At 41.6% G+C, this 14,035-nt stretch overlaps 1 protein-coding gene and 1 long non-coding RNA gene across 7 annotated transcripts in view; both read left to right on the forward strand.

Moving 5' to 3' along the window:
• Window positions 1–685: 685 nt before the first annotated feature.
• Window positions 686–5,223, forward strand: LOC146662850 (uncharacterized). Its single transcript, XR_014912946.1, has 2 exons — window positions 686–1,210; window positions 3,207–5,223. It is a non-coding gene; the product is annotated as an uncharacterized LOC146662850 (long non-coding RNA).
• Window positions 5,224–10,947: 5,724 nt separating this feature from the next.
• Window positions 10,948–14,035, forward strand: part of LOC146662851 (rab3 GTPase-activating protein catalytic subunit-like) — a 59,108-nt gene continuing 56,020 nt past the window's right edge. For 4 of the 6 annotated variants that reach the window (XM_085415412.1, XM_085415414.1, XM_085415415.1 and 1 more), the window contains exon 1: window positions 10,948–11,148. In XM_085415412.1, the coding sequence (XP_085271538.1) occupies window positions 11,038–11,148 (111 nt within the window). In that variant the 5' untranslated portion in view covers window positions 10,948–11,037. Of the gene's footprint in view, window positions 11,149–13,172; window positions 13,303–14,035 lie in introns of all 6 variants that reach the window. The other 2 variants (XM_085415411.1, XM_085415410.1) reach the window with 2 other exon arrangements.

The raw sequence follows: 14,035 nt of genomic DNA on the forward strand, positions 1-14,035 counted from the left end.
TTTTCAAAATCTAAAGAAATTTCTGCTCACAATGTCTAGAGATAAAATCAAACGTTTCACACACTGCTGGACTAATGAGGCATGCACGCCTGAAGGAGGAAATGATCAGATTTTCATAACAACATTCTTAAACAATATTCATCCAGAATGTTCACAACTATTGAAGCTGACTGCCACTGATAATCTCTATGACATGAAGATAAAGAACTTTATCACACTTGTCAAAACAAAAGCTGGTGCAGATCTTTTCCCCAACAGCACGAAGGCTAAAAGTGTTAAGATGATGTTGAATTTTGATGTTGAAGGCTCAGAGGAAAGTGAAAAAATGATGTATGCAGGGGCCCCGCCCCCTCAACAAGCGCAGCAGGGAGATTTCAGAAGGAGAGATAGGAGTGGAGACGCATGTTTTTATTGTGGAAAAATAGGACACTGGAGGAGGGAATGCAAATCAGCAGCACGTAGGTCTCAACCACAAAACACAGGACCAGCTCCTGCCACTAGGCGTCAGCAGAGCTCTTCCAGACAAGGTAACTGGCAACGCAGACAGGAATCACATCAAAATAATGGCCCTTTTGCACTTAGGCAGCAACCTTATAATCCACATTTTAATCCCCACCCATATGATAACAAAAGACTGGACCGACAATAGGGAGGCCCAGGTGAAGACGAGGGACAGTGTGAAGCACTACACACAATTTGCAATTGTCCCGTAACACAGAAAGCTTGCCCACGTTAGATATAGAAATAGGTGAAAAGATTTATTCCTTTTTAGTTGACAGTGGAGCCACTAAAAGTTCACTGTCTGGAAAATTCTATAGTGGGCCTGTTTCCTCTGTGTGCATCAACACCATGGGAATAAACGGAACTCTAGTGCAATGCCCCAAAACTCATTCTCTAAAAACACGCTGGGGCCCAAAACCAGACGAAATTACATATCATCCATTCATAATTATTCCAAACTCGCCTGTGAATCTATTAGGCAGAGATTTAATGGCAAAAATGAACTTGTGTATTTCATTTAACACAAAGGGTGAAATGTTTGCAGACACTGATAACAGCTATGTTTTCTCTGCCCTATGCACCGACACCATGGAGAAGGAACAGCCTCTGTGTCAGCTGGACGCCTCAGCGGAGAATGAACTCAATATCCATCTGACTGGTATCCCACGTCACACACTGTGCCAAACACGTGTACAGACACCACTACCAGGTAACCCCATGCCTGGAAGCCACATATTTGTTTCTCTCACACTGTTCAACAACATGATAACTGCTCACACCAGTGAAGGCCAAACAGTGGTTTTGTCGCATAACTCAGACATAGGCTATGACATTACTGCACCATGTCGACACATAGTACAGTGTATGGGGTAGGTTAGATCTATCTTTGCTGTCACATTGCCAGCTGAATATCAAAACATGACATTATGGTCAAGAGGTGAGAATGATGTAGGATTTATCGACTGTACACCTTATCATGCTCAGCTGAAAAACAACAAGCCGGTATATGTCAAGCAATATCCCATTTCCGCTGAAAAAGCCGCAGCCTTAGACATCATCATAGGAGATTTATTGACAGCTGGAGTAATAAAGCCCACAGTATCTCCATATAACACTCCTGTCAATCCTGTGCCAAAGCCTAACAAACCTGGCGTATGGCGTTTCACACAAGACTTAAGGCAAATTAATGCAGTCATTATGCCTCTGCCACCTCTTGTCCCAGATGTTCCCAGCATACTGACATCTATTCCAGCAACAGCCACACATTTTACTGTGGTGGATTTGTGCTCCGCCTTTTTCTCAGTACCTGTGCATGAGGACACACAGCCGATATTTGCTTTTACACATAGAGATAAGCAGTACACATGGACTCGCTTACCCCAAGGCATGGTAGACAGCCCTGCGGCTTTCTCAATGGTGGTACGTGCTACCCTGGACGGCTTCATTCCTCCAGAGGGCTGTACCTTGATCCAGTACGTGGATGATCTCCTCCTCTGTGCTGAAAGTGAAAAACTATGTCAAACTGCCACACATATGCTACTCCAGCACCTCCAACAGACTGGCCACAAAGCATCAGCAAAGAAAATGCAGTACTGTCAGACTTCTGTTCAATATTTGGGATTTACACTGTCTCACGGACAACGTTCCATGACTACAGACAGGGTCAAAGCTGTGACCTCTGTCCCTAAGCCCACTACACAGAAGGAAATGCTGTCTTTCCTAGGCATGGTGAACTATTGCAGACAGTGGATACCAGACTGTTCTTTTCATGACCACATTCTGCGTGAATGCTGCAAAAAAGACAAGCCTCCTCGAATACTGTGGTCAACAGAAATGACTGCCTCTTTCAATGCATTACAGGGAGCGCTGACCTCTGCCCCTTGTTTGGGTCTGCCTGACTACCACTTACCGTTCCACCTGTACGTCACAGAGAACGGCACAACCTGTGCAGGCGTATTGGCCCAAGAGCATGGCTGTGGCTACTGTCCAGTAGCCTTCTACTCAAAGGTGCTGCCAGCAGTAGTTCAGGGGATGCCGGCCTGCCTGAGAGCAGTAGCAGCTTGCTCTATCATGATAAGGGACTGCGAGAAGCTCACACTCTCACATGACACTATTCTACACACCAATCACCAGGTCACGACCATTCTAGCAAACATAACTACACAACATATGACCGCACAACGTCGCTCAGGTTATGAAGCTACACTGACTTCAACAGCAAATCTCACTATAAAAGCAAACAGCACACCCAATTCGCCAGCACACTTACTCATTCGTATGCTGTGTTCCTCTGACCGACAGGATGGTTCAGACGACCCTGACGATCATGATTGTATGACACGTATACAGGAATCCACAGCACCACGCCCAGACTTAGAGCAGACACCAATACCAGACTCAGTCATTGTTTATGTGGACGGGTCCTGTTCAAAACCAAATGACAACTCATTTCTTTGTGGCTATTCGGTGGTGACATTGCCTGACATCATACTAGAGGCTCACTCATTACCATTTCACTCAGCACAAAAAGCAGAGCTCATGGCTTTAATACGCACCTGTGAGTTACATGTGGATAAGCGGGTAACAATTTACACTGATAGCCGTTATGCATTCGGTGTGGTGCATGACTTTGGCACATTGTGGAGACAGAGAGGCTTCACATCTGCTGATGGAAAATCGATCGCTAATTCTGATCTTGTTCAAAGACTTTTGCAGGCTATACAGCTGCCATCGGCAATTGCAGTTGTTAAAACGAAGGGGCACAGCACGGCTGACACAGACGAAGCAGTGGGAAATGCTCTTGCAGACGTAACCGCGAAAGCAGCTGCTGCCTCACAGCAACCACCCAGAAAGGAAGTATTATCTTTGCCTTTACAGCTGCCACTTGTCGCACTCCCAGACTATTTAGAAGCAAATGTTGACCTAAAATTCATACAAGAGCAAGCCTCTGCCTTAGATTACACTTACTGGGAAAGTAATGATTGTACCTTAGATAACAGAGACGGCTTATACAAAAACCTTGAGGGTTTGATTGCCCTCCCATCTTCACTACTGCCAATCCTTGTCCGCCATTTTCACGGTGTGAGTCATGTCGGACAAAGAGGGGTAATAGGAGCAATAAAATCAAGATTTGTAATCGAGAAAACATCACACGCAGTAAAACGCATATTAGCAACCTGTCTAACATGTGCACGAACTAATGTAGGTAGCTCAAAAGCAAAACATCAGCATTTACCACAACCAGATTTCCCATTTCATACATTACAAATTGATTTTACACACATGCCAGCACAAGGAAGCATCAAGTACTTACTGGTAATAGTGGACCAATTTAGTAAATGGGTAGAAGCTTATCCAACATCAAAAGAAACTGCAGAAGTAGTCTGTCAAAAGTTGTGCAATGAAATAATACCCAGATTTGGAATACCTCACCAAATTAACAGTGATAGAGGACCTTCATTCACATCAGAAGTAATTCAAAAGTGTGCTAAAACTCTAGGAATAGACTGGAAATATCATGTGCCATACCATCCTCAGAGTTCAGGAGTTGTAGAAAGAATGAATAGGACCATAAAAAATCGCCTGACTAAAGCAATGATAGAAACAGGAATGACCTGGATCAAACTACTTCCTCAAATCCTCTGCGAGATTAGAATGACTCCATCCGCAGCAACCAAATTATCTCCATTTGAAATAATCATGGGAAGACCGTTTCCAACACCATGGTCAGCCTCCAGAGGGGCACCGCTATTGGAAGGGGACATAGACACTGCATTGTCTGACTATGTTCATAACCTGGTAGAAACACTGAATAATAACTATCAGAAAGTTTGTCTCTCTCAGCCTCTCCCTTCCACAGATCCAACCCATCCGTGGAAACCAGGAGATGCGGTGTTGGTGAAGTCGCTAAAACCAAGGGCACTCAGGGAGGCCGCGTGTTCCAGCCCCCAGACTGTACTTGCAGTGACGAGAACCAGCATCCTAACAGACGGACAACCTCAGTGGATTCATGCCAGCAGGGTTAAGACCAGCCCCACCAAACCACCTAAGGCATCGGATCAAGTAGATGACGACTCAGGCGAGCCAGCGCCCGGATTCAATACACCTACACACGCACAATCACTGATTAACACACAACGCCTGAAAGAGCCAAGACTCAGAAAGCCCTTTGATCCCCCACCTGAACAACAACAAGGTACTCGAACATCCAGCAGGAACAGAAAGCCTAGAGTACCACACAATGTCTAACCTGATAAAGATAGACTCGTTTCATCCTGATAATGGAAAAAATGAAATGCCCATTGTCATCACACGACGCTTAGGTCTCTCGAACCTGGGACCAGGCCAGGAGACGACTGAAGAACTGTGTTTTTTTTATATATTTAGATTATTAATCATATCTACTGCATTAACCTTAGGATTTTTATTTACTATTTTGTATTGTAAACTGCAACCCTGTTCACATTTCTACAAGCCACATTTTGCTGACAATACCTCATGCTCCACTTGGCAAGACACCCACCTAGTACAGCTACTTCAATGTATTTGCAATTAGCACAAATTGATCCTGAGGATGTGCCAGATGTTACCAATGATGTTCCTGATGTGTATATTGAACATTAGGCTGTGAACTATTACATTTTATGATTTGCTTTTTATATTATGTTATTACATTTGTGATTTTTCCTTTCTATTTGAGTTATTATTTTAAAAAAATAATAAAAGAGGGGAACTGTTAGGTATTTTAGTACCATGGGAGCATTTACTGGATATTGTTTTATAGTGACATTATGCAGGAAAACTCTGTCATTCAATAAGGCCCCTTTGTTTTAGTTATTTTTCTCTTTGACCCAAGAATTGATGTGTGAGAATCACAGGCTGGTACAAGGTTGAAATACCACAGAGATCACTCCCTCAGCTACATTAGTTTCTTAATCTTTTAGGAGACGCCTGTTGAAGGCCAGATGGTTTGTTTCAGAATTCACTAATGAAAGAACTCTTTATTTCGTGCCTTGAAAATATGTCGCTGAGATAATCACAATTGTAGCTGAACTGATACACTATACAAAGGATGCTTCTTCACCCAAGGGCAGAAAGACGCTCCCTTATCTTGGTCTGTACTGGTTTAAACTGAGAATCTGCTGACTCATGAATTTGTCCCTCTATATAAACTGTTGTACTTGTGAATAAAGTTGAGTCAATTTGGGAAGACAACCTGAAGCAGTCTCTGTTTTCTTGTTCTCCCAAGCTGCTCCCGAGCTCGTACTAACACGCTGAATGGCATGCTTGAATATTACTTGAGAATATATTTGACTGTGTTACAGACTAAGGTACATTCTCTGCTGATAGACGTCCACGCCTCGGAGGAAGCCGATCCACGGATTAGGCCCTGGAAGCCGTTTCCTTCAGTGATAATGTAACACATTATCACAGTTTAGCGCGTTGGGTTGTGTTGGATTGTTACGTTTTTAAAGCTTTGTAATGCGACAGGTGCGATAGCCGACACCACACCTTCACCTGACGTACAACGTGACGTATGACGCACACGTTGGGTATTCACTTTCAAAACAACACTGGGGATAGAAAATAGTGCTCGAGGTGGTTAATGCTCCTTTCGCTGGTTGCCAACCACCATTAAATAACAACAAGAAGAAAATATTGATCTGCTTCTCTTAGTTTTGCACGTTTAAGCCGCAATTCAGACTCAAAAAAAGCTGCAAAGCAGGAGAACGACATGGCCATCAAATATTCTGTGCCACAGATACAGTTCGCTGCAGCACAGAGTGATGATGAGACCGTTAACATGTGCAACTTAGAAGTAGTCAGAGGTAACTGGATGTTCAATCGGGTTAAATGCAAGGTTGATTGGATTATATCTGAAGATCGTATGCTATTCGTGGGAACTCTGCTAGACTCCAAATTGCTGCTCGTCCATGCGGGAGTATCTCAAAATTAAATGAAACCACTTAACACTTTTTCCCTAAAACGGACTGACATGGGACACATTAAAGTTGGATCGGAACCAGCTAATCAGTCTGAAGGTAAGTGTTTTTTTCACTTATTCGAGAGAAGTCCGAAATGCGTTCTTAGTACTGTTTGTTTTGACTTTTAAGCTACCCTACCAGGATATTTTCATTTAAAGACAAATTGTCAATATCTCTGAATGTGGAGACTCAAAAGACTAGTTAGGTAATTTGCCGATGGATTTATGAGACTTGATAGAAACTTGGACGTTTGCAACAGGTGAATCGGTGAACTACCGAGGTTGTGCCCAAATGCTTAAAGCTGTTAGCTGGTCAGTGTTTTCAGGTGTGCTTGTACTACCTGTACGGTGCGGAGTGCTGACTAAGTCATGTTAAACCCATTAAAGCGTCGAGCTCAAATATCTTTTCATGTTTGTGCACTGTTCTCTTGTTGGCACACATTTTCTGTTTATTGAAGCCTTTTGTGAATAATTTTGATCATGTAAAAACTGGGAATTGGTCCCTATTGACAATACTCTTATTTTTTGCATTGAATATGTCATTCAGGAAAGGTAATTGGTCACTGAAGTTTTTGCAACTGTGTATTTCTAAATTTTGTGGCTTCAGTGCACACAAATTTATATTGTTCAGTTTGCATGTTAAAAGCCTGCCAAGCACCCCAAGGCTGATTATGCTTGGTAAGAAGTCATTTATGACATAGAGCTGATTAGACCATATTAAAATTTCTGTTTGGCACAGGAGCTTTTCGTGGACACAGGTATCCAGTCTCTGTTTTGTTAGCTCAAATTTCTGTAATTTCCTTTATAAACCAAGGTTGTTGGACATGTGTCTCAGTGAATCCAGCAAAGTAACAATATCAAATTTCACATTACATATTACTGATCAACAGTAGTCTAGCTACACCAACAGCAGAAATACTGAAGTCAATACTGTAAAGTTTAACAGCAGCACAAACTATAAACTCCAAAATAACCATACAGTTGATTCACCTCCGGTAACTGGGCTGACTCTTTGTTAGGTGTGTTTAATGGGCAGAATAATTCCCAATTATATACAATTATAATATGTTAAAATGGACTTATGTACACAAGGCCATTAATAATTAACTGTACGTAGGTATTTGCTTTATGACTATCTAGACAGTGTGAAGAAGTGAAGTATTGAAATTATTTTATGTTGCATAATGACAACATGTTGCCCCTATACATTTAAGGACAAAGTTCAATGACCGCCACCTGCTGGATGGTGAGTGCAGAGGGGCGTGTAATTGTTGAGCTGGACAAAGAGAACACCTGTGCTGATGCAATGTCAGTCTTCTTTGGTTCATTCTATGTATTGAACCTGGAATACCAGGAGTCAGCGTGTGCAAGGTTTTTTGTAAGGATAAACCCTGAAGAGGGAACAAAATGTACCTCCAAGGTTGGGACAAGCAGGAAGACTGGGACCACTGTGAAGCGAAAGGTTGTTCACATTAACCCTCATGTCACAACTTTCCTCCAGTGGCTTACTGAATTTGAGTGGAGAACTTCAAATTAGGGAAATTAGTAAATTTCTTGTATAATTTAAGTGACCAATGTGTGTTACCCATGTCTCCACAGATGATCCATGGCCCATGCTTTCTGGACATTTACACAAGACGAGCAACAATGAAGACAAGCTCTCTCGCCATCTTGCAAGACGCTGTCTCTGTCCAATAGGTTTTTTTGAGTGCAACAGTTTTGATTTTTTTCCCTTCTTTTACCCATCCATCCATCCATTCACTTCCGCTTATCCTTTTTCAGGGTCGCGGGGGGCGCTGGAGCCTATCCCAGCTGTCATAGGGCGAAAGGCGGGGTACACCCTGGACAGGTCGCCAGTCTGTCGCAGGGCCAACACACAGGGACAGACAACCATTCACACTCACATTCACTCGCACATTCACACCTAGTGGCAATTTGTATTATCCAATTAACCTATCCCCACAAGCTGCATGTCTTTGGACGGTGGGAGGAAGCCGGAGTACCCGGAGAGAACCCACGCAAACACGGGGAGAACATGCAAACTCCACACAGAAAGACCTGATGGTGGAATTGAACTCAGGACCTTCTTGCTGTGTGGCAACAGTGCTAACCTTCTTTTACCCGTTTGTTAAAAATTATTTCAGCTACTTACACTTTAATTGTCACATGTATTGGCTCACCCTACAAATCAATGAACTCAGTCCACAAAGCAAGATCAGGGTTCAGTGCAGGTCAGTCAAGTTCCTTCACACCACACACGCTCATCCATGTCCTTGTGGACCCTGTTTTGTGCAATGATTTGGTCGTGTGAGCCAGTATTTTGGACAAAGTGTATATAAAGGCAGACGTGTGGGGCTTGATATTATATCCATTACAATTCAGTTTGTTTGTATGGTGCCAACAAAATGAATGCCAAGGCACTTCACATTGTAGGTTTGAGACCCTACAAAATATAAGTAAGGAAACCCAACACTTGAGCATGTGTTGTCTGCCATGATATGGATATGACATAATATTGTTATTGTTTGTACAACCATCTGAGAAAATAATGGATTACATGGTTTAGTAAAAACAAGTGCTTCCTCAATGAAAATATGTTTTCAGTTCTTTTCAGTTTTTGATTTTGGAAATGTGCATTTCAGCAGGGAAGAATCAGAATTGAAATAAAGTGGTGTAAAGCACATGAATTATATTTTGTGTGTGTGTGTGTGTGTGTGTGTGTATCCATCCATCCAACTTTTTTGGAACCCTCCAGTCTCTTACAGTATGTTACTGTTAACTGAAATTACGGTAAATTACGACCTGTTAAAAGAGTAAATGACCGCCTGTTAGGACACGGTGTCCTCTAGCAGAGATGAATATTTTTGGTACTGATGATGCGTACCAACGGTAAGTTACTGGTTAATATATTGCAGTTTATTACCTTGCAGCGGGCTTACAGTGACATACCGTGAATAAACGGTAGTATACCAATTTATTAATCACAGTATGATGTTACTTTGTTGACGTAATTTACGACATAACGACATAACGGTATCTCACTGACATAACTGTCGCCAGTGAGATACCGTAAAAAAGGCTACGGTGCGTTACCATAATTTGTCCAAGAGTATTATACCACACCAGCAAAAAACGGTATCATCCTGCAGAAAGGTAAGCTACCGTAACACGGCGTCACGATATGACGCTGGCAGCAGTGAGGCCAGTATGTTACCGTAAAGTGGCGATGAAAAGTCTAACGGTGCAGATACACGGAGTAATCAGAAAAGTTTAGCATGAATCTGGACATTAGATTTAAGATTTAAGTTTTAAGCTTATCAGATATCACTTGTTAGAAGCTCCTTACCGTTTGAAGAAATCTCTTCTCAATCTGCTGTCCTCTTCTGCTTGCATCTTTTTTTTTTTCATCTAACACTGACGTTATTTTTTCTCCGTGAAAAACACAGCAACTCATCTTATCCCGGGGTGCCAGGAAGTCGAGCTGCGGATCTCAGCAGAAAACTTTTCAAACTGATTGCAGGTTGATCCAGGTATACATTTGAAACAGGTTCTCCTCGGTGACGTGACAGTCGGAACGCATCTGCGTAACCATGGTTACAGGGGGACGCTTTGGAGCTCTGCTGTTCAGCAGCAAAATATTTCAGATCAATATGTAAATACTCCAACTCTAAAACCAAGTAATATAAATATGCTGCATATGTGTATAGTGCGTTCATGTGTGTGTGCGCTGCGTGGTGACGTAGGCGCGTGCATGTGTGCCCCGGTCACAGCTCCTTTCAGCATGGCCGGAGGTAAGTCACTGCCACTTTGCTCGCAGCTAATTAAAGTTTGTTCAGATCCCAAGCTGCAATGTGAATACAGCCAAACCGCCGCGTTTTTGTTTGTCATTAAGAGACTCATTCGGGATAAGTTTTGTGGAGGGCGGAGTTCACTAATATACGCTTATGAGTTTTAGCCGAGAACGCAGCTAAAATGCTAGCATGCTAAGTTAGCCTGATTGCTAGCGGCTACTCGCGGCAGTCTTTTTTTAACAGCATGCACTCTTTTCCTTCGTCAGGAGAGGTGTACTGGCAGTCGCGTGACACACACAGATCAGACACATATTTCTGTGTTGCAGGTATGGAGATGTTCTTCTGTTTTGGAGATGCTGTCTTTCAGTCATTGTTTTTATAAGTACAGTGTTGTATTGCCTGTTAGATGGCGGTTATTAATATAATTGTACTGAAGTATAATGTTTGAACTATAAGTACCAGAATATTGGGTCCTGGTTATTGAATTGTATTTATCTGACTGTTTATTTGTTTTTGAATTATTTTGTTTATTGTTCTTATAAGTTGTTTTTGATGTTTTTTTCAGTGACATATTATTTATTTTGTGCTTTTTGTTTTTGAGAGCTTAAGTTAATGTTTTAAAACAATTTGTTGTATTTGATTCATTATATTATTGTAGTGTTAATGAAGCTGCAGACACAGCTCCTTTCAGCATGGCCGGAGGAGAGGTGTACTGGCAGTCGCGTGACACACACAGATCAGACACATGTTTCTGTGTTGCAGATGTGCAGTAAAGAGCCAAAGACCCAGTACTGTCTCCTGCCTCTTACTTTCACGCCAGAACACAACGCAAGAACAACAGGCGTAACACATGAACGGGTTACACATACTGAGGTGAGTTGTTGAGGATATGTCGAGCTGTCGATGAGCACGGCTGTTTCTGTGCTCTTATATACTGTTAGCCTGTTTTGCTGGCGTTAGTGAAGCTGTTTTCAACTGGATGTAACATTGTTGAACTCTGATGATTAATGAATAAACTCTCGATGTGACGATGTGAGCATGTAATTGTAACCCTGTGTTCATTTAGTCGTTTGATACCGTTTAATATCCAGTACATCTATTGGGTGTTTTATAACATGCCCTGGAATCATTTTAAGTTTTACAATGCCGGTGATTTACGACTCTTTCGCGACAGTCAACTGTGGCGTAAACTCTGGCGGGTCTCAGAGCTAGCTTATGTGAGCCAGCAGTGACATCTATACATGCAGTAGCCTTAAAATACTGATTATTTATTCTCCTGCTAGGTAAGAATTTGTGTTTTATACGTTTATTGTCACATTGTGCGCCATGTTATTGTTTCGGTGAAATGAATTTCTACAATGGCGGACTTAGACAAAATAGTGTTACTGTTAATTTGACTCTCTGCAGTGTTTAAATGCTTACACATACACACACAGTTACTGTCCCTCCACACGTATCAGTTCTGCTTCTATGCCCCATCTTTGTTTACTCTTTCCCACCCAACAAGTGCATAAATAAGATGTTAAAAACGTCATCATCATATCAAACATGATAGATTTGGGGGGAGTTTGTTTGGCACATGCTGACTGCATCCTAATTATAACCAGAAGAGGAGGCGAGAGGAGAGAACGAGAGTGCAGCAGTTTGGTCAAAGGAACAGGTGAAGAAGAGGTGAGCATCCAAGAGACGAGCAAGAGGACAGTTTCAAAGCAGACATTATGGCACAATAAAAGCTGTAAGAGCAGAGATTCATTCATATCTTTACTATTTTTCTTTAGCTTTTACTCCCGCTGCTTACAATAAATCTGAGATAAAGAACAAACAAGAACAACTCACATGGCATTGATTGTTTAGTTCAGTGTCACTCTGTGATTGTTTGACATTTCATATAAATGTGACTCTAAAATATAGCCAATAATATTAAAAAGCTGCTGTTACTGAGTGAAACTTGAAGGATTATGATAAACTTCAATTCTTACTGAATCTGTAACATTGCTTTTTTTAAAATTGTTAAATGACTTTTGTGTCACTGTGCACAGTGAAAAGCTCACCTGATGGTGGTGTAGTGGTGAGGCCATGTTCACCACTAGATGGAGACAACCTGGCACAGGTATTTTCTATACACTAAATTTCACACTGAAAAGCCTTGGTGGGAATTTTTGTTTCATAGAAAGTAAAGGAAAACATGTCTTGAGGTCTTTTTCCTGTGTTTTCAAAATTGTGTTTTTCACATACACATCAAAACTTCACACAGACAAACACACACAGAAAACAATAAAATATGTCAAATTGCATGCACGTCTCATTCATTTTCTGAGAATTTCAACACTTTTAGTTTTTATGGAAAATAACTTTGTCAGGTCAGTGAATAGCTGCCACATAAGTACAAATCTAAATCATACATGTGTATTATAGAAAAAAGCACAAACCGTTGTGCTGTTAGTTCATAATAAATGGGTAGGGGTGCATAGTCAGTAAAAGTCACCAAGGCTCTGCAGAGCTCCAAACCTGCTCTTCCACAGACAGAAGCATCAAAAATGTGCGCTGGGAGCTTCATGGCATGGATTTCTACAGCCAAGCAAATCTATATGTGTGTGGCCAAGAACCTTAGTCCATGTAGGGCATCTTAGCACAGTTTACTTGTGTCAGCTAGTGGGAGGGCAGAGAGCGCAGCCTTTACATTGTTTTATTGTAGAGTGACAGGAACTGCCTATGAGCTTCTAATCAAGCAGAAGTGTTGACGGAAAATCTATCAAAGGAAATACATTGATGGAAAATCAAAGAAGAGAAATATTTATGTGATGTTCCATTTTCCTGAGAGCTGATTGGCTGTGATGACTCCTTCAAGTACTACATGCTACTTTGTCCTGCTAGTTAAGCCTGCTGTCTGTTCTCAGGCCTCCTCCTGCTTCACTGCCATATATCCATCACCAGAGTGCTCCACTGACCTGCCTGCTGACATCAGACCACACCCCTGTGTCATGTGACCTGGCAGGAGTAGCAAAGCTGGACTCAGACCTGGCCCAGGCAAGTTCAAAGGCAGCTGTGGTAGAGAGAGTATATGGGCTCAAATTGTGGTCATAAATATTTTGTACTTGTAAATCAGGATTTGTGTGTGTATGGGATCAGAACAATGCCACCTTGACATGAAACCGAAAAAAATATTGAAACTGAAAAAAATGTACAACGCGGCTGCGGTCATTGGTCATTATTTTCCTGTATGAATCGCTGTTACAGTAAAAAATGTCACTTGCATATATCATATAGGAGACACACACATTGATATACACTAAATAGTCATTTCATTTCTCTTTTTTTGTGTTGCCAATTTTTCGCGGGACACGCAATCGTGTTCTCTGATTGGATAGTTAAATTTGTGATTGACATGACATTGGCCAATCAGATGAGAGGAAGAAAAATAGGGTCAAAATTCGTACTTGTAACTTGAAAGTTTAGTGCAGACTTTCACACATATTTTTTGGATAAGTCCACACACAAATCTTTTTTACACACACAAATCCTGATTTACAAGTACAAAACTGATTTACAAGTACAAAATATTTATGACCACAATTGAGCCCATAGTAGTAAAGCACTGGAAGGATGAGGTGGAAACAGGAAGTGTGTAGATACAGTGGACTTGGCATCCTCCATCTGCCTCCATGCTCTCTTTACTGGTCTTCTAAAAACTTCTCCTGTAGCTGTTTAAATGTTTAGGATAGCATTTAGAATTCAACGTTTGTCATTACACATGTCTAAA

This window comes from Rhamphochromis longiceps, linkage group LG8 (assembly GCF_057381845.1).
Source record: "Rhamphochromis longiceps isolate RC_006_pf linkage group LG8, R_longiceps_female_GT1.1, whole genome shotgun sequence".
NCBI classification, from domain to species: domain Eukaryota; kingdom Metazoa; phylum Chordata; class Actinopteri; order Cichliformes; family Cichlidae; genus Rhamphochromis; species Rhamphochromis longiceps.